This window comes from Oncorhynchus masou, unplaced genomic scaffold (genome assembly GCF_036934945.1).
Source record: "Oncorhynchus masou masou isolate Uvic2021 unplaced genomic scaffold, UVic_Omas_1.1 unplaced_scaffold_880, whole genome shotgun sequence".
Lineage (NCBI taxonomy): Eukaryota > Metazoa > Chordata > Actinopteri > Salmoniformes > Salmonidae > Oncorhynchus > Oncorhynchus masou.
The window spans coordinates 46,072-65,961 of record NW_027015264.1 but is presented as its reverse complement, the minus strand read 5'-3'; the positions used below and the strand labels follow the sequence as shown (position 1 = coordinate 65,961).

At 51.3% G+C, this 19,890-nt stretch overlaps 1 protein-coding gene across 1 annotated transcript in view; it reads left to right on the top strand.

Moving 5' to 3' along the window:
• LOC135537976 (GATOR2 complex protein WDR59-like) overlaps window positions 1–19,890 on the top strand; it is a 44,882-nt gene that overhangs the window by 7,559 nt on the left and 17,433 nt on the right. The window contains exons 3-8 of the mRNA XM_064963986.1: window positions 1,654–1,701; window positions 7,809–7,942; window positions 9,398–9,479; window positions 13,467–13,579; window positions 18,556–18,700; window positions 19,581–19,662. Of these exons, the coding sequence (XP_064820058.1) occupies window positions 1,654–1,701; window positions 7,809–7,942; window positions 9,398–9,479; window positions 13,467–13,579; window positions 18,556–18,700; window positions 19,581–19,662 (604 nt within the window). The remainder of the gene's footprint in view (window positions 1–1,653; window positions 1,702–7,808; window positions 7,943–9,397; window positions 9,480–13,466; window positions 13,580–18,555; window positions 18,701–19,580; window positions 19,663–19,890) is intronic.

Here is a 19,890-nt window from a genome sequence, read left to right as displayed (position 1 = left end):
TACCTAGGTCATTTCAACTCTCTAGAGACAGCAGGAGTGGTAGAGATACTCTGAATGATCGGCTATGAAAAGCCAACTGACATTTACTCCTGAGGTGCTGACCTGTTGCACCCTCGACAACCACTGTGATTATTATTTAACCATGCTGGTCATTTATGAACATTTGAACATCTTGGCCATGTTCTGTTATAATCTCCAAGCCGGCACAGCCAGAAGAGGACTGGCCACCCCTCATAGCCTGGTTCCTCTCTAGGTTTCTTCCTAGGTTTTGGCCTTTCTAGGGAGTTTTTCCTAGCCACTGTGCTTCAACATCTGCATTGCTTGCTGTTTGGGGTTTAATTACACTATAGCTATAACTAGTAACTACCTAGGACATTAATTATACTATAGCTATAACTAGTAACTACCTAGGTCATTAATTATACTATAGCTATAACTAGTAACTACTAGGTCATTAATTATACTATAGCTATAACTAGTAACTACCTAGGTCATTAATTATACTATAGCTATAACTAGTAACTACCTAGGTCATTAATTATACTATAGCTATAACTAGTAACTACCTAGGTCATTAATTATACTATAGCTATATCTAGTAACTACCTAGGTCCTTAATTATACTATAGCTATAAATAGTAACTACTAGGTCATTAATTATACTATAGCTATAACTAGTAACTACCTAGGTCATTAATTATACTATAGCTATAACTAGTAACTACCTAGGTCATTAATTATACTATAGCTATAACTAGTAACTACCTAGGTCATTCATTATACTGTAGCTATAACTAGTAACTACCTGGGTCATTAATTATACTATAGCCATAACTAGTAACTACTAGGTCATTAATTATACTATAGCTTTCACTAGTAACTACCTAGGTCATTAATTATACTATAGCTATAACTAGTAACTACCTAGGTCCTTCATTCCCATTCTGTTGTGGTTGATGTGTTTACCTTGTGGGTTGTTTTGTGTTTACCTTCATGGTTGTTTTGTGTCCCTCCTCTCCTCTCCCTTCCCTCCTCTCCTCTCCTTTCCCTCCTCTCCTCTCCCTCCCCTCCTCTCCTCTCCTTTCCCTCCTCTCCTCTCCCTCCCCTCCTCTCCTCTCCTCTCCCTCCCTCCCTTCTCTCCTCTCCCCTCCCTTCTCTCCTCTCCCTTCCCTCCTCTCCTCTCCTCTCCCCTCCCCTCCCTTCTCTCCTCTCCATTCCCTTCTCTCCTCTCCCTTCTCTCCTCTCCCTTCCCTCCTCTCCTCTTCCTCCTCTCCTCTCCCTTCCCTCCTCTACTCTCCCCTCCCTTCCCTCCTCTCCTCTCCCTCCTCTCCTCTCCCTTCTCTCCTCTCCCTTCCCTCCTCTCCTCTCCTCTCCCTTCCCTCCTCTACTCTCCTCTCCCTTCCCTCCTCTCCCTTCCCTCCTCTCCTCTCCCTCCTCTCCTCTCCCTTCCCTCCTCTACTCTCCCCTCCTCTCCCTTCCCTCCTCTCCCTTCCCTTCTCTCCTCTCCCTTCCCTTCCCCCCTCTCCTCTCCCCTCCCTCCTCTCCTCTCCCTTCCCTGTGTGTTGGCTGTCCCGCTGACTGGCATGCCTCCCTGGCCCGCCCCCTCCTCCCATCTCTGTGCTGTGGTTGGTCCACTCTATCTCCACCAATCAGAAGCCTCCTCAGTCTGGCCTTCGCCGCTGGTCCATTCATGACTGCCCGGTATTTGGTTTCCACGCCCTCCTTCCCTCCATCCCTCTCTCTCCGCCTCTCTCTCCGCCTCTCCTCTTGGGCTTTCTTCAGGGTCTCTCCTGTCTCTCTCTGTGTCTCTCTCTCTCCGCCTCTCTCCTCTTGGGCTTTCTTCAGGGTCTCTCCTGTCTCTCTCTGTGTCTCTCTCTCCGCCTCTCTCCTCTTGGGCTTTCTTCAAGGTCTCTCCTGTCTCTCTCTCTCTCTCTCCACCTCTCTCCTCTTGGGCTTTCTTCAGGGTCTCTCCTGTGTCTCTCTCCGCCTCTCTCCTCTTGGGCTTTCTTCAGGGTCTCTCCTGTCTCTCTCTGTGTCTCTCTCTCCGCCTCTCCTCTTGGGCTTTCTTCAGGGTCTCTCCTGTCTCTCTCTCTGTCTCTCTCTCTCTCTCCACCTCTCTCCTCTTGGGCTTTCTTCTGGGTCTCTCCTGTCTCTCTCTGTGTCTCTCTCCGCCTCTCTCCTATAATATAATAATATAATAATAATAATATAATAATATAATATAATAATATATAATAATATCCCATTTAGCAGACGCTTTTGTCCAAAGCGACTTACAAGTCGGCTGGGGCTACTACTTTTACATATGGGTGGCCCCAGCGGGAATCGAACCCATGACGCTTGGCGTTGCAAGCGCCATGCTCTACCGACTGAGCCACACAGGACTCTCTCCTCTTGGGCTTTCTTCAGGGTCTCTGCTGTCTCTCTGTTCTCCTCTCTGGACCCTGCATGATGTCACTAAGTCACTATAACCTGTATGGATAACCATGTTTTATCATGACTCAACCTCTCTCTCTGTCGTTGTCTCTCTCTCTCTCTCTCTCGCTCTCTCTCTCTCTCTCTGTCTCTCTTCAATGATGGCAAGTCTGTTACTTACAAATTCTTAACACTTGAGGTAAGGTTGTGTGATTGCTTCCTTGAGGTAAGGTTGTGTGATTGCTTCCTCGAGGTAAGGTTGTGTGATTGCTTCCTCGAGGTAAGGTTGTGTGATTGCTTCCTCGAGGTAAGGTTGTGTGATTGCTTCCTCGAGGTAAGGTTGTGTGATTGCTTCCTCGAGGTAAGGTTGTGTGATTGCTTCCTCGAGGTAAGGTTGTGTGATTGCTTCCTCGAGGTAAGGTTGTGTGATTGCTTCCTCGAGGTAAGGTTGTGTGATTGCTTCCTCGAGGTAAGGTTGTGTGATTGCTTCCTCGAGGTAAGGTTGTGTGATTGCTTCCTCGAGGTAAGGTTGTGTGATTGCTTCCTCGAGGTAAGGTTGTGTGATTGCTTCCTGACATCAATAATTGTTGACCATTTCAGAAACGTAAAAGACATTAGTCAACATGAGGGATGAGTTCAACCTCCCAGTAATGTAGCTTTAGGCCTGTTGGCCTCTCACAAATTCTCACCACAATGCCTTCCAGACCTGGGGTGGAGGTCTAGAATCTACAGCAGACCTGGGGAGGAGGTCTAGAATCTACAGCAGACCTGGGGAGGAGGTCTAGAATCTATACCAGACCTGGGGTGGAGGTCTAGTCTATACCAGACCTGGAGAGGAGGTCTAGAATCTACAGCAGACCTGGAGAGGAGGTCTAGAATCTATACCAGACCTGGGGTGGAGGTCTAGAGTCTATACCAGACCTGGGGAGGAGGTCTAGAGTCTATACCAGACCTGGGGAGGAGGTCTAGAGTCTATACCAGACCTGGGGAGGAGGTCTAGAGTCTATACCAGACCTGGGGAGGAGGTCTAGAGTCTACAGCAGACCTGGAGAGGAGGTCTAGAGTCTATACCAGACCTGGGGAGGAGGTCTAGAGTCTATGCCAGACCTGGGGTGGAGGTCTAGAGTCTATACCAGACCTGGGGAGGAGGTCTAGAGTCTATACCAGACCTGGGGTGGAGGTCTAGAGTCTATACCAGACCTGGGGAGGAGGTCTAGAGTCTATACCAGACCTGGGGAGGAGGTCTAGAGTCTATGCCAGACCTGGGGTGGAGGTCTAGAGTCTATACCAGACCTGGGGTGGAGGTCTAGAATCTACAGCAGACCTGGGGAGGAGGTCTAGAGTCTATACCAGACCTGGGGTGGAGGTCTAGAGTCTATACCAGACCTGGGGAGGAGGTCTAGAATCTACAGCAGACCTGGGGAGGAGGTCTAGAATCTACAGCAGACCTGGGGAGGAGGTCTAGAGTCTACAGCAGACCTGGGGAGGAGGTCTAGAGTCTATACCAGACCTGGGGTGGAGGTCTAGAGTCTATACCAGACCTGGGGTGGAGGTCTAGAGTCTATACCAGACCTGGGGTGGAGGTCTAGAGTCTATACCAGACCTGGGGAGGAGGTCTAGAGTCTATGCCAGACCTGGGGAGGAGGTCTAGAGTCTATGCCAGACCTGGGAGGAGGTCTAGAGTCTATACCAGACCTGGGGTGGAGGTCTAGAATCTACAGCAGACCTGGGGTGGAGGTCTAGAGTCTATACCAGACCTGGGGTGGAGGTCTAGAGTCTATACCAGACCTGGGGTGGAGGTCTAGAGTCTATACCAGACCTGGGGAGGAGGTCTAGAGTCTATACCAGACCTGGGGAGGAGGTCTAGAATCTACAGCAGACCTGGGGAGGAGGTCTAGAGTCTATACCAGACCTGGGGTGGAGGTCTAGAGTCTATACCAGACCTGGGGAGGAGGTCTAGAATCTACAGCAGACCTGGGGAGGAGGTCTAGAATCTACAGCAGACCTGGGGAGGAGGTCTAGAGTCTACAGCAGACCTGGGGAGGAGGTCTAGAGTCTATACCAGACCTGGGGTGGAGGTCTAGAGTCTATACCAGACCTGGGGTGGAGGTCTAGAGTCTATACCAGACCTGGGGTGGAGGTCTAGAGTCTATACCAGACCTGGGGAGGAGGTCTAGAGTCTATGCCAGACCTGGGGAGGAGGTCTAGAGTCTATGCCAGACCTGGGAGGAGGTCTAGAGTCTATACCAGACCTGGGGTGGAGGTCTAGAATCTACAGCAGACCTGGGGTGGAGGTCTAGAGTCTATACCAGACCTGGGGTGGAGGTCTAGAGTCTATACCAGACCTGGGGTGGAGGTCTAGAGTCTATACCAGACCTGGGGAGGAGGTCTAGAGTCTATACCAGACCTGGGGAGGAGTTCTAGAGTCTATACCAGACCTGGGGTGGAGGTCTAGAGTCTATACCAGACCTGGGGAGGAGGTCTAGAGTCTATGCCAGACCTGGGGAGGAGGTCTAGAGTCTATACCAGACCTGGGGTGGAGGTCTAGAATCTACAGCAGACCTGGGGAGGAGGTCTAGAGTCTATACCAGACCTGGGGTGGAGGTCTAGAGTCTATACCAGACCTGGGGAGGAGGTCTAGAGTCTATGCCAGACCTGGGGAGGAGGTCTAGAGTCTATACCAGACCTGGGGTGGAGGTCTAGAATCTACAGCAGACCTGGGGAGGAGGTCTAGAGTCTATACCAGACCTGGGGTGGAGGTCTAGAGTCTATACCAGACCTGGAGAGGAGGTCTAGAGTCTATACCAGACCTGGAGAGGAGGTCTAGAGTCTATACCAGACCTGGGGAGGTCTAGAGTCTATGCCAGACCTGGGGAGGAGGTCTAGAGTCTATACCAGACCTGGGGAGGAGGTCTAGAGTCTATACCAGACCTGGGGAGGACGTCTAGAGTCTATACCAGACCTGGGGAGGACGTCTAGAGTCTATACCAGACCTGGGGAGGAGGTCTAGAGTCTATACCAGACCTGGGGAGGAGGTCTAGAGTCTACAGCAGACCTGTGGAGGAGGTCTAGAGTCTATACCAGACCTGGGGAGGAGGTCTAGAGTCTATACCAGACCTTGGGTGGAGGTCTAGAGTCTATACCAGACCTGGGGAGGAGGTCTAGAGTCTATACCAGACCTGGGGAGGAGGTCTAGAGTCTATACCAGACCTGGGGAGGAGGTCTAGATTCTATACCAGACCTGGGGAGGAGTTCTAGAGTCTATACCAGACCTGGGGTGGAGGTCTAGAGTCTATACCAGACCTGGGGAGGAGGTCTAGAGTCTATGCCAGACCTGGGGAGGAGGTCTAGAGTCTCTACCAGACCTGGGGTGGAGGTCTAGAATCTACAGCAGACCTGGGGAGGAGGTCTAGAGTCTATACCAGACCTGGGGAGGAGGTCTAGTGTCTATACCAGACCTGGGGAGGAGGTCTAGTGTCTATACCAGACCTGGGGAGGAGGTCTAGAGTCTATACCAGACCTGGGGAGGAGGTCTAGAGTCTATACCAGACCTGGGGAGGAGGTCTAGAGTCTATACCATACCTGGGGAGGAGGTCTAGAGTCTATACCATACCTGGGGAGGAGGTCTAGAGTCTATACCATACCTGGGGAGGAGGTCTAGAGTCTATACCAGACCTGGGGAGGAGGTCTAGAGTCTATACCAGACCTGGGGAGGAGGTCTAGAGTCTATACCAGACCTGTGGAGGAGGTCTAGAGTCTATACCAGACCTGTGGAGGAGGTCTAGAGTCTATACCAGACCTGGGGAGGAGGTCTAGAGTCTATACCAGACCTGGGGAGGAGGTCTAGAGTCTATACCAGACCTGGGGAGGAGGTCTAGAGTCTATACCAGACCTGGGGAGGAGGTCTAGAGTCTATACCAGACCTGGGGAGGAGGTCTAGAGTCTATACCAGACCTGGGGAGGAGGTCTAGAGTCTATACCAGACCTGGGGAGGAGGTCTAGAGTCTATACCAGACCTGGGGAGGAGGTCTAGAGTCTATACCAGACCTGGGGAGGAGGTCTAGAGTCTATACCAGACCTGGGGAGGAGGTCTAGTGTCTATACCATACCTGGGGTGGAGGTCTAGAGTCTACACCAGACCTGGGGAGGAGGTCTAGAGTCTATACCAGACCTGGGGAGGAGGTCTAGTGTCTATACCAGACCTGGGGAGGAGGTCTAGAGTCTAGACCAGACCTGGGGAGGAGGTCTAGAGTCTATACCAGACCTGGTGTGGAGGTCTAGAGTCTACACCAGACCTGGGGTGGAGGTCTAGAGTCTATACCAGACCTGGGGAGGAGGTCTAGAGTCTACAGCAGACCTGGGTTCAGATCTTATTTTAAATCTTTCAAATTACTTTCAGCGTTTGCTCTAGACTGTCTGGAGTGCCAGGTGGGTGTGGTTTGCCATTTTGGGACTAATCTATTGGTCCATTTAGCCAGGCTCGCTCAATCACCCACAGATAAAGTACATTCAATTATTTTCAGTACTGTTTGAACCCAGGTCTGGACCACTGCAACACCAGGGTGTCTATAGCCCTGATCTATGGTCAGTTCTGTCTGGTCTCACTACAACACCAGGGTGTCTATAGCCCTGATCTATGGTCAGTTCTGTCTGGTCTCACTACAACACCAGGGTGTCTATAGCCCTGATCTATGGTCAGTTCTGTCTGGTCTCACTACAACACCAGGGTGTCTATAGCCCTGATCTAGGGTCAGTTCTGTCTGGTCTCACTACAACACCAGGGTGTCTATAGCCCTGATCTATGGTCAGTTCTGTCTGGTCTCACTACAACACCAGGGTGTCTATAGCCCTGATCTATGGTCAGTTCTGTCTGGTCTCACTACAACACCAGGGTGTCTACAGCCCTGATCTAGGGTCAGTTCTGTCTGGTCTCACTACAACACCAGGGTGTCTACAGCCCTGATCTATGGTCAGTTCTGTCTGGTCTCACTACAACACCAGGGTGTCTACAGCCCTGATCTATGGTCAGTTCTGTCTGGTCTCACTACAACACCAGGGTGTCTATAGCCCTGATCTAGGGTCAGTTCTGTCTGGTCTCACTACAACACCAGGGTGTCTATAGCCCTGATCTATGGTCAGTTCTGCCTGGTCTCACTACAACACCAGGGTGTCTACAGCCCTGATCTAGGGTCAGTTCTGTCTGGTCTCACTACAACACCAGGGTGTCTATAGCCCTGATCTAGGGTCAGTTCTGTCTGGTCTCACTACAACACCAGGGTGTCTACAGCCCTGATCGATGGTCAGTTCTGTCTGGTCTCACTACAACACCAGGGTGTCTGTAGCCCTGATCTAGGGTCAGTTCTGTGATGTTGGTGTCTTTTTCTGTCTGTCAGAAGTCTCGTCGGTTCAAGACGAAGCGCGAGGGAGCCGACTACGGTAACAGACCCGTAAAGCTGGCAGGGAAAATCATCATCCAGGAGATCTCCTGTCTGCTGCCCGTTCACAAAGCCCTGGGGGAGACATACATGTGAGTTCATCACCCTGGGGGAGACATACATGTGAGTTCATCACCCTGGGGGAGACATACATGTGAGTTCATCACTCACCCTGGGGGAGACATACATGTGAGTTCATCACCCTGGGGGAGACATACATGTGAGTTCATCACCCTGGGGGAGACATACATGTGAGTTCATCACCCTGGGGGAGACATAATGTGAGTTCATCACCCTGGGGGAGACATACATGTGAGATCATAACTCACCCTGGGGGAGACATTCATGTGAGATCATAACTCACCCTGGGGGAGACATACATGTGAGTTCATCACCCTGGGGGAGACATACATGTGAGTTCATCACCCTGGGGGAGACATACATGTGAGATCATAACTCACCCTGGGGGAGACATACATGTGAGATCATAACTCACCCTGGGGGCGACATACATGTGAGTTCATCACCCTGGGGGAGACATACATGTGAGTTCATCACCCTGGGGGAGACATACATGTGAGTTCATCACTCACCCTGGGGGAGACATACATGTGAGTTCATCACCCTGGGGGAGACATACATGTGAGTTCATCACTCACCCTGGGGGAGACATTCATGTGAGTTCATCACCCTGGGGGAGACATACATGTGAGTTCATCACTCACCCTGGGGGAGACATACATGTGAGTTCATCACTCACCCTGGGGGAGACATACATGTGAGTTCATCACTCACCCTGGGGGAGACATACATGTGAGTTCATCACCCTGGGGGAGACATACATGTGAGTTCATCACCCTGGGGGAGACATACATGTGAGTTCATCACCCTGGGGGAGACATACATGTGAGATCATAACTCACCCTGGGGGAGACATTCATGTGAGTTCATCACTCACCCTGGGGGAGACATACATGTGAGTTCATCACCCTGGGGGAGACATACATGTGTGTTCATCACCCTGGGGAAACATACATGTACCAGGCTCAATACATCTTAATATTGTAATATAATGCTGTACCAGGCTCAATACATCTTAATATAGTAATATAATGCTTTCCCCAACATGTTGCTGCACCAGGCTCAATACATCTTAATATTGTAATATAATGCTGCACCAGGCTCAATACATCTTAATATTATAATATAATGCTGTACCAGGCTCAATACATCTTAATATTGTAATATAATGCTGTACCAGGCTCAATACACCTTAATATTGTAATATAATGCTGCACCAGGTTCAATACATCTTAATATTGTAATATAATGCTGTACCAGGCTCAATACATCTTAATATTATAATATAATGCTGTACCAGGCTCAATACATCTTAATATTGTAATATAATGCTGTACCAGGCTCAATACATATTAATATTGTAATATAATGTTGTACCAGGCTCAATACATCTTAATATTATAATATAATGCCTTGCCCAACATGTTGAAACATCTGTAATGAGCTGTCTGTTTGTCCCTCTGCAGTCTGAATGTGAACGACATACAGGACACATGTCAGAAGAATGCAGCAGCAGCTCTGGTGGTGGGACGCAGAGACGTGGCTAAGGTAGGAATGATCAGAGGCGTGGCTAAGGTAGGAATGATCAGAGGCGTGGCTAAGGTAGGACTGATCAGAGACGTGGCTAAGGTAGGACTGATCAGAGACGTGGCGAAGGTAGGACTGATCAGAGACGTGGCTAAGGTAGGACTGATCAGAGACGTGGCTAAGGTAGGACTGATCAGAGACGTGGCGAAGGTAGGACTGATCAGAGAGACAGAGACGTGGCTAAGGTAGGACTGATCAGAGAGACGTGGCTAAGGTAGGACTGATCAGAGAGACGTGGCTAAGGTAGGACTGATCAGAGAGACGTGGCTAAGGTAGGACTGATCAGAGAGACGTGGCTAAGGTAGGACTGATCAGAGGCGTGGCTAAGGTAGGACTGATCAGAGACGTGGCGAAGGTAGGACTGATCAGAGAGACAGAGACGTGGCTAAGGTAGGACTGATCAGAGAGACGTGGCTAAGGTAGGACTGATCAGAGAGACGTGGCTAAGGTAGGACTGATCAGAGAGACGTGGCTAAGGTAGGACTGATCAGAGAGACGTGGCTAAGGTAGGACTGATCAGAGACGTGGCTAAGGTAGGACTGATCAGAGACGTGGCGAAGGTAGGACTGATCAGAGAGGTGGCGAAGGTAGGACTGATCAGAGAGGTGGCGAAGGTAGGACTGATCAGAGACGTGGCGAAGGTAGGACTGATCAGAGACGTGGCGAAGGTAGGACTGATCAGAGAGGTGGCGAAGGTAGGACTGATCAGAGACGTGGCGAAGGTAGGACTGATCAGAGACGTGGCGAAGGTAGGACTGATCAGAGAGACGTGGCTAAGGTAGGACTGATCAGAGACGTGGCTAAGGTAGGACTGATCAGAGACGTGGCGAAGGTAGGACTGATCAGAGACGTGGCGAAGGTAGGACTGATCAGAGACGTGGCGAAGGTAGGACTGATCAGAGACGTGGCGAAGGTAGGACTGATCAGAGAGACGTGGCTAAGGTAGGACTGATCAGAGACGTGGCTAAGGTAGGACTGATCAGAGACGTGGCGAAGGTAGGACTGATCAGAGACGTGGCTAAGGTAGGACTGATCAGAGACGTGGCTAAGGTAGGACTGATCAGAGAGACGTGGCTAAGGTAGGACTGATCAGAGAGACGTGGCGAAGGTAGGACTGATCAGAGACGTGGCGAAGGTAGGACTGATCAGAGACGTGGCTAAGGTAGGACTGATCAGAGACGTGGCTAAGGTAGGACTGATCAGAGACGTGGCTAAGGTAGGACTGATCAGAGACGTGGCTAAGGTAGGACTGATCAGAGAGACAGAGACGTGGCTAAGGTAGGACTGATCAGAGAGAGAGACGTGGCTAAGGTAGGACTGATCAGAGAGACGTGGCTAAGGTAGGACTGATCAGAGAGACGTGGCTAAGGTAGGACTGATCAGAGAGACGTGGCTAAGGTAGGACTGATCAGAGAGACGTGGCTAAGGTAGGACTGATCAGAGAGACGTGGCTAAGGTAGGACTGATCAGAGAGACGTGGCTAAGGTAGGACTGATCAGAGAGACGTGGCTAAGGTAGGACTGATCAGAGAGACGTGGCTAAGGTAGGACTGATCAGAGAGACGTGGCTAAGGTAGGACTGATCAGAGAGACAGAGACGTGGCTAAGGTAGGACTGATCAGAGAGACAGAGACGTGGCTAAGGTAGGACTGATCAGAGACGTGGCGAAGGTAGGACTGATCAGAGACGTGGCTAAGGTAGGACTGATCAGAGACGTGGCTAAGGTAGGACTGATCAGAGACGTGGCTAAGGTAGGACTGATCAGAGACGTGGCTAAGGTAGGACTGATCAGAGACGTGGCTAAGGTAGGACTGATCAGAGACGTGGCTAAGGTAGGACTGATCAGAGACGTGGCTAAGGTAGGACTGATCAGAGAGACAGAGACGTGGCTAAGGTAGGACTGATCAGAGAGAGAGAGACGTGGCTAAGGTAGGACTGATCAGAGAGACGTGGCTAAGGTAGGACTGATCAGAGAGACGTGGCTAAGGTAGGACTGATCAGAGAGACGTGGCTAAGGTAGGACTGATCAGAGAGACGTGGCTAAGGTAGGACTGATCAGAGAGACGTGGCTAAGGTAGGACTGATCAGAGAGACGTGGCTAAGGTAGGACTGATCAGAGAGACGTGGCTAAGGTAGGACTGATCAGAGAGACGTGGCTAAGGTAGGACTGATCAGAGAGGTTATTAACTGTGTGTACTGTAGGGCCCTGTGTTAACTCTGTGTACTGTAGGACCCTGTGTTAACTCTGTGTACTGTAGGTGTGGGCCCTGTATCAACTCTGTGTACTGTAGGACCCTGTATTAACTGTGTGTACTGTAGGACCCTGTATTAACTCTGTGTACTGTAGGACCCTGTGTTAACTCTGTGTACTGTTGTACTCTGTATTAACTCTGTGTACTGTAGGTGTGGGCCCTGTATTAACTCTGTGTACTGTTGGATAAGAGCGTCTGCTAAATGACTTAAATGTAAATGTAGGACCCTGTATTAACTCTGTGTACTGTAGGACCCTGTGTTAACTATGTGTACTGTAGGACCCTGTGTTAACTCTGTGTACTGTAGGACTCTGTGTACTGTAGGACCCTGTATTAACTCTGTGTGCTGTAGGACCCTGTATTAACTCTGTGTACTGTAGGACCCTGTATTAACTCTGTGTACTGTAGGACCCTGTATTAACTGTGTGTACTGTAGGACCCTGTATTAACTCTGTGTACTGTAGGACCCTGTATTAACTCTGTGTACTGTAGGACCCTGTGTTAACTCTGTGTACTGTAGGACCCTGTATTAACTCTGTGTACTGTAGGACCCTGTATTAACTCTGTGTACTGTAGGACCCTGTATTAACTCTGTGTACTGTAGGACCCTGTATTAACTCTGTGTACTGTAGGACCCTGTGTTAACTCTGTGTACTGTAGGTGTGGGCCCTGTATTAACTGTGTGTACTGTAGGACCCTGTATTAACTCTGTGTACTGTAGGACCCTGTATTAACTCTGTGTACTGTTGTACTCTTTATTAACTCTGTGTACTGTAGGACCCTGTGTTAACTCTGTGTACTGTAGGACCCTGTATTAACTGTGTGTACTATAGGACCCTGTATTAACTCTGTGTACTGTAGGGCCCTGTATTAACTCTGTGTACTGTTGGGCCCTGTATTAACTGTGTGTACTGTAGGACCCTGTATTAACTCTGTGTACTGTAGGACCCTGTATTAACTATGTGTACTGTAGGACCCTGTGTTAACTCTGTGTACTGTAGGACCCTGTATTAACTGTGTGTACTGTAGGACCCTGTATTAACTCTGTGTACTGTAGGACCCTGTATTAACTCTGTGTACTGTAGGACCCTGTATTAACTGTGTGTACTGTAGGACCCTGTATTAACTCTGTGTACTGTAGGACCCTGTGTTAACTCTGTGTACTGTAGGACCCTGTATTAACTGTGTGTACTGTAGGACCCTGTGTTAACTCTGTGTACTGTAGGACCCTGTATTATCTGTGTGTGCTCTGCGTACTGTAGGACCCTGTATTAACTCTGTGTACTGTAGGACCCTGTATTAACTCTGTGTACTGTAGGGCCCTGTGTTAACTCTGTGTACTGTTGGGCCCTGTATTAACTCTGTGTACTGTAGGACCCTGTGTTAACTCTGTGTACTGTAGGACCCTGTATTAACTGTGTGTACTGTAGGGCCCTGTGTTAACTCTGTGTACTGTAGTACCCTGTATTAACTCTGTACTGTAGGACTCTGTGTACTGTAGTACCCTGTATTAACTCTGTGTACTGTAGTACCCTGTATTAACTCTGTGTACTGTAGGACCCTGTATTAACTATGTGTACTGTAGGACCCTGTATTGACTCTGTGTACTGTAGGACCCTGTATTAACTGTGTGTACTGTAGGACCCTGTATTGACTGTGTGTACTGTTGTACTCTGTATTAACTCTGTGTGCTATAGGTTTGGGCCCTGGCCTCGGCTGCCACCAGTCTAGAACTCAGTCCTGACTCTGACCCTGATGCAGACGCTCCCTGGGCCAGACACCCGTTTGGACGCCACCTGCTGGAGACTCTGTGAGTAGCAGGCAAATATACTACACTGTATATACTTTACTAATGTACACAGAGTGGACAAAACATTATGAACACCTGCTGACATGATATAGACTGATTTAATATTAGGAAGGTGTTCTTAATGTTTTGTATACTCAATTAAAAATAACAATAATTGGACAAAAGATCAGTTTTGGCAAAGTCCAGCAGGAACATACCGGACCCGCCAGGAATTGAGTTTGACCAGGGGGTGTCCTGGTACATCAAGCTGTCTCACTACAGAAACAGGAGATAGACTAGTGTCCTGTCCAGGGGGTGTCCTGGTACATCAGAAACAGGAGATAGACTAGTGTCCTGTCCAGGGGTGTCCTGGTACATCAAGCTGTCTCACTACAGAAACAGGAGATAGACTAGTGTCCTGTCCAGGGGGTGTCCTGGTACATCAAGCTGTCTCACTACAGAAACAGGTGATAGACTAGTGTCCTGTCCAGGGGGTGTCCTGGTACATTAGTCATTGTGGCTGGGACAAGGCTACTTACTGTATATACTGGAGGGATTAGGAGAGTCTGATGAGTGATGTCCAGACTCTAGCCATGCTGTGTAGTGTGTTCAGGGCTCCTCTGTCCTCTCCTCCCAGTGTGATGAGTGATGTCCAGACTCTAGCCATGCTGTGTAGTGTGTTCAGGGCTCCTCTGTCCTCTCCTCCCAGTCTGGACCACTACAGTGTGATGAGTGATGTCCAGACTCTAGCCATGCTGTGTAGTGTGTTCAGGGCTCCTCTGTCCTCTCCTCCCAGTCTGGACCACTACAGTGTGATGAGTGATGTCCAGACTCTAGCCATGCTGTGTAGTGTGTTCAGGGCTCCTCTGTCCTCTCCTCCCAGTCTGGACCACTACAGTGTGATGAGTGATGTCCAGACTCTAGCCATGCTGTGTAGTGTGTTCAGGGCTCCTCTGTCCTCTCCTCCCAGTCTGGACCACTACAGTGTGATGAGTGATGTCCAGACTCTAGCCATGCTGTGTAGTGTGTTCAGGGCTCCTCTGTCCTCTCCTCCCAGTCTGGACCACTACAGTGTGATGAGTGATGTCCAGACTCTAGCCATGCTGTGTAGTGTGTTCAGGGCTCCTCTGTCCTCTCCTCCCAGTCTGGACCACTACAGTGTGATGAGTGATGTCCAGACTCTAGCCATGCTGTGTAGTGTGTTCAGGGCTCCTCTGTCCTCTCCTCCCAGTCTGGACCACTACAGTGTGATGAGTGATGTCCAGACTCTAGCCATGCTGTGTAGTGTGTTCAGGGCTCCTCTGTCCTCTCCTCCCAGTCTGGACCACTACAGTGTGATGAGTGATGTCCAGACTCTAGCCATGCTGTGTAGTGTGTTCAGGGCTCCTCTGTCCTCTCCTCCCAGTCTGGACCACTACAGTGTGATGAGTGATGTCCAGACTCTAGCCATGCTGTGTAGTGTGTTCAGGGCTCCTCTGTCCTCTCCTCCCAGTGTGATGAGTGATGTCCAGACTCTAGCCATGCTGTGTAGTGTGTTCAGGGCTCCTCTGTCCTCTCCTCCCAGTGTGATGAGTGATGTCCAGACTCTAGCCATGCTGTGTAGTGTGTTCAGGGCTCCTCTGTCCTCTCCTCCCAGTCTGGACCACTACAGTGTGATGAGTGATGTCCAGACTCTAGCCATGCTGTGTAGTGTGTTCAGGGCTCCTCTGTCCTCTCCTCCCAGTCTGGACCACTACAGTGTGATGAGTGATGTCCAGACTCTAGCCATGCTGTGTAGTGTGTTCAGGGCTCCTCTGTCCTCTCCTCCCAGTCTGGACCACTACAGTGTGATGAGTGATGTCCAGACTCTAGCCATGCTGTGTAGTGTGTTCAGGGCTCCTCTGTCCTCTCCTCCCAGTCTGGACCACTACAGTGTGATGAGTGATGTCCAGACTCTAGCCATGCTGTGTAGTGTGTTCTGGGCTCCTCTGTCCTCTCCTCCCAGTCTGGACCACTACAGTGTGATGAGTGATGTCCAGACTCTAGCCATGCTGTGTAGTGTGTTCAGGGCTCCTCTGTCCTCTCCTCCCAGTCTGGACCACTACAGTGTGATGAGTGATGTCCAGACTCTAGCCATGCTGTGTAGTGTGTTCAGGGCTCCTCTGTCCTCTCCTCCCAGTCTGGACCACTACAGTGTGATGAGTGATGTCCAGACTCTAGCCATGCTGTGTAGTGTGTTCAGGGCTCCTCTGTCCTCTCCTCCCAGTCTGGACCACTACAGTGTGATGAGTGATGTCCAGACTCTAGCCATGCTGTGTAGTGTGTTCAGGGCTCCTCTGTCCTCTCCTCCCAGTCTGGACCACTACAGTGTGATGAGTGATGTCCAGACTCTAGCCATGCTGTGTAGTGTGTTCAGGGCTCCTCTGTCCTCTCCTCCCTGTCTGGACCACTACAGTGTGATGAGTGATGTCCAGACTCTAGCCATGCTGTGTAGTGTGTTCAGGGCTCCTCTGTCCTCTCCTCCCAGTCTGGACCACTACAGTGTGATGAGTGATGTCCAGACTCTAGCCATGCTGTGTAGTGTGTTCAGGGCTCCTCTGTCCTCTCCTCCCAGTCTGGACCACTACAGTGTGATGAGTGATGTCCAGACTCTAGCCATGCTGTGTAGTGTGTTCAGGGCTCCTCTGTCCTCTCCTCCCAGTCTGGACCACTACAGTGTGATGAGTGATGTCCAGACTCTAGCCATGCTGTGTAGTGTGTTCAGGGCTCCTCTGTCCTCTCCTCCCAGTGTGATGAGTGATGTCCAGACTCTAGCCATGCTGTGTAGTGTGTTCAGGGCTCCTCTGTCCCCTCCTCCCAGTGTGATGAGTGATGTCCAGACTCTAGCCATGCTGTGTAGTGTGTTCAGGGCTCCTCTGTCCCCTCCTCCCAGTGTGATGAGTGATGTCCAGACTCTAGCCATGCTGTGTAGTGTGTTCAGGGCTCCTCTGTCCCCTCCTCCCAGTGTGATGAGTGATGTCCAGACTCTAGCCATGCTGTGTAGTGTGTTCAGGGCTCCTCTGTCCTCTCCTCCCAGTGTGATGAGTGATGTCCAGACTCTAGCCATGCTGTGTAGTGTGTTCAGGGCTCCTCTGTCCTCTCCTCCCAGTCTGGACCACTACAGTGTGATGAGTGATGTCCAGACTCTAGCCATGCTGTGTAGTGTGTTCAGGGCTCCTCTGTCCTCTCCTCCCAGTCTGGACCACTACAGTGTGATGAGTGATGTCCAGACTCTAGCCATGCTGTGTAGTGTGTTCAGGGCTCCTCTGTCCTCTCCTCCCAGTCTGGACCACTACAGTGTGATGAGTGATGTCCAGACTCTAGCCATGCTGTGTAGTGTGTTCAGGGCTCCTCTGTCCTCTCCTCCCAGTCTGGACCACGACAGTGTGATGAGTGATGTCCAGACTCTAGCCATGCTGTGTAGTGTGTTCAGGGCTCCTCTGTCCTCTCCTCCCAGTCTGGACCACTACAGTGTGATGAGTGATGTCCAGACTCTAGCCATGCTGTGTAGTGTGTTCAGGGCTCCTCTGTCCTCTCCTCCCAGTCTGGACCACTACAGTGTGATGAGTGATGTCCAGACTCTAGCCATGCTGTGTAGTGTGTTCAGGGCTCCTCTGTCCTCTCCTCCCAGTCTGGACCACTACAGTGTGATGAGTGATGTCCAGACTCTAGCCATGCTGTGTAGTGTGTTCAGGGCTCCTCTGTCCTCTCCTCCCCAGTCTGGACCACTACAGTGTGATGAGTGATGTCCAGACTCTAGCCATGCTGTGTAGTGTGTTCAGGGCTCCTCTGTCCCCTCCTCCCAGTGTGATGAGTGATGTCCAGACTCTAGCCATGCTGTGTAGTGTGTTCAGGGCTCCTCTGTCCTCTCCTCCCAGTGTGATGAGTGATGTCCAGACTCTAGCCATGCTGTGTAGTGTGTTCAGGGCTCCTCTGTCCTCTCCTCCCAGTCTGGACCACTACAGTGTGATGAGTGATGTCCAGACTCTAGCCATGCTGTGTAGTGTGTTCAGGGCTCCTCTGTCCTCTCCTCCCAGTCTGGACCACTACAGTGTGATGAGTGATGTCCAGACTCTAGCCATGCTGTGTAGTGTGTTCAGGGCTCCTCTGTCCTCTCCTCCCAGTCTGGACCACTACAGTGTGATGAGTGATGTCCAGACTCTAGCCATGCTGTGTAGTGTGTTCAGGGCTCCTCTGTCCTCTCCTCCCAGTCTGGACCACTACAGTGTGATGAGTGATGTCCAGACTCTAGCCATGCTGTGTAGTGTGTTCAGGGCTCCTCTGTCCTCTCCTCCCAGTCTGGACCACTACAGTGTGATGAGTGATGTCCAGACTCTAGCCATGCTGTGTAGTGTGTTCAGGGCTCCTCTGTCCTCTCCTCCCAGTCTGGACCACTACAGTGTGATGAGTGATGTCCAGACTCTAGCCATGCTGTGTAGTGTGTTCAGGGCTCCTCTGTCCTCTCCTCCCAGTCTGGACCACTACAGTGTGATGAGTGATGTCCAGACTCTAGCCATGCTGTGTAGTGTGTTCAGGGCTCCTCTGTCCTCTCCTCCCAGTCTGGACCACTACAGTGTGATGAGTGATGTCCAGACTCTAGCCATGCTGTGTAGTGTGTTCAGGGCTCCTCTGTCCTCTCCTCCCAGTCTGGACCACTACAGTGTGATGAGTGATGTCCAGACTCTAGCCATGCTGTGTAGTGTGTTCAGGGCTCCTCTGTCCTCTCCTCCCAGTCTGGACCACTACAGTGTGATGAGTGATGTCCAGACTCTAGCCATGCTGTGTAGTGTGTTCAGGGCTCCTCTGTCCTCTCCTCCCAGTGTGATGAGTGATGTCCAGACTCTAGCCATGCTGTGTAGTGTGTTCAGGGCTCCTCTGTCCTCTCCTCCCAGTCTGGACCACTACAGTGTGATGAGTGATGTCCAGACTCTAGCCATGCTGTGTAGTGTGTTCAGGGCTCCTCTGTCCTCTCCTCCCAGTCTGGACCACTACAGTGTGATGAGTGATGTCCAGACTCTAGCCATGCTGTGTAGTGTGTTCAGGACCCAGGGCTGTTCCCAAGACTACTTCTCTCTGTATGGACAGCAACGCTCTTCTCTGTTCCCCCCTCATCACTCCCGATACGTAAGTCAAAGTTTATATCCTCAACGTGGGTAACCTTGGTTACTGTTTTCCCTGGTCTGGCATATGGAGCCATTCCTTTTTCTGAAAATGTTTTTTAAATGTTTTCTCCCTCCCTGCCCCTCCCCTCCTCTCCTCTCCTCTCCTCTCCTCTCCTCTCCTCTCCTCTCCTCTCCTCTCCTCTCCTCTCCTCTCCTCTCCTCTCCTCTCTCCTCTCCTCTCCTCTCTCCTCTCCCTCTCCCTCTCCCTCTCCCTCCTCTCCCTCTCCCTCCCTCCCTGCCTCTCTCCTCTCCTCTCCTCTCCTCTCCCTCCCTCTCCTTCCCTCTCCTCCCTCTCCTCTCCTCTCCCTCTCCCTCTCCTCTCCTCTCCTCTCCCCTCCCCCCTCCCCCTCCCTCCCTCCCTCCCTGCCCCTCCCTCTCCCTCCCTCCCTCCCTCCCTGCCCCTCCTCTCCCTCCCTCCCTCCCTGCCCCTCCTCTCCCCCTCCTCTCCTCTCCCTCCCTCCCTCCCTCCTCTCCCTGCCCCTCTCCTCTCCCTCTCTCCCTGCCCCTCTCCTCTCCCTCCCTCCCTGCCCCTCCTCCTCCTCTCCCTCCCTGCCCCTCCTCTCCCCTCTCCCTCCCTCCCTGCCCCTCCTCTCCTCTCCTCTCCCTCCCTCCCTGCCCCTCCTCTCCTCTCCCTCCCTCCCTGCCCCTCCTCTCCCTCCCTGCCCCTCCTCTCCTCTCCTCTCCCTCCCTCCCTGCCCCTCCTCTCCCTCCCTCCCTGCCCCTCCTCTCCTCTCCCTCCATGCCCCTCCTCTCCCTCTCCTCTCCCTCCCTCCCTGCCCCTCCCTCTCCTCTCCCTCCCTCCCTGCCTCTCCTCTCCCTCCCTCCCTGCCCCTCTCCTCCAGCCCAGCTACACATCCAGCTCTGTGTCGTCAGGCTCCTGTTACAGCACCTCAGACTCCACCACCACCACCACCTGGAGCATCGGTATGTAACCCGGCAACCCAACTAGCACCCTGTTCACTAGTACACTACATGACCAAGAGTATGTGACTCCACCACCACCACCACCTGGAGCATCGGTATGTAACCCGGCAACCCAACTAGCACCCTGTTCACTAGTACACTACATGACCAAGAGTATGTGACTCCACCACCACCACCACCTGGAGCATTGGTATGTAACCCAGTAACCCAACTAGCACCCTGTTCACT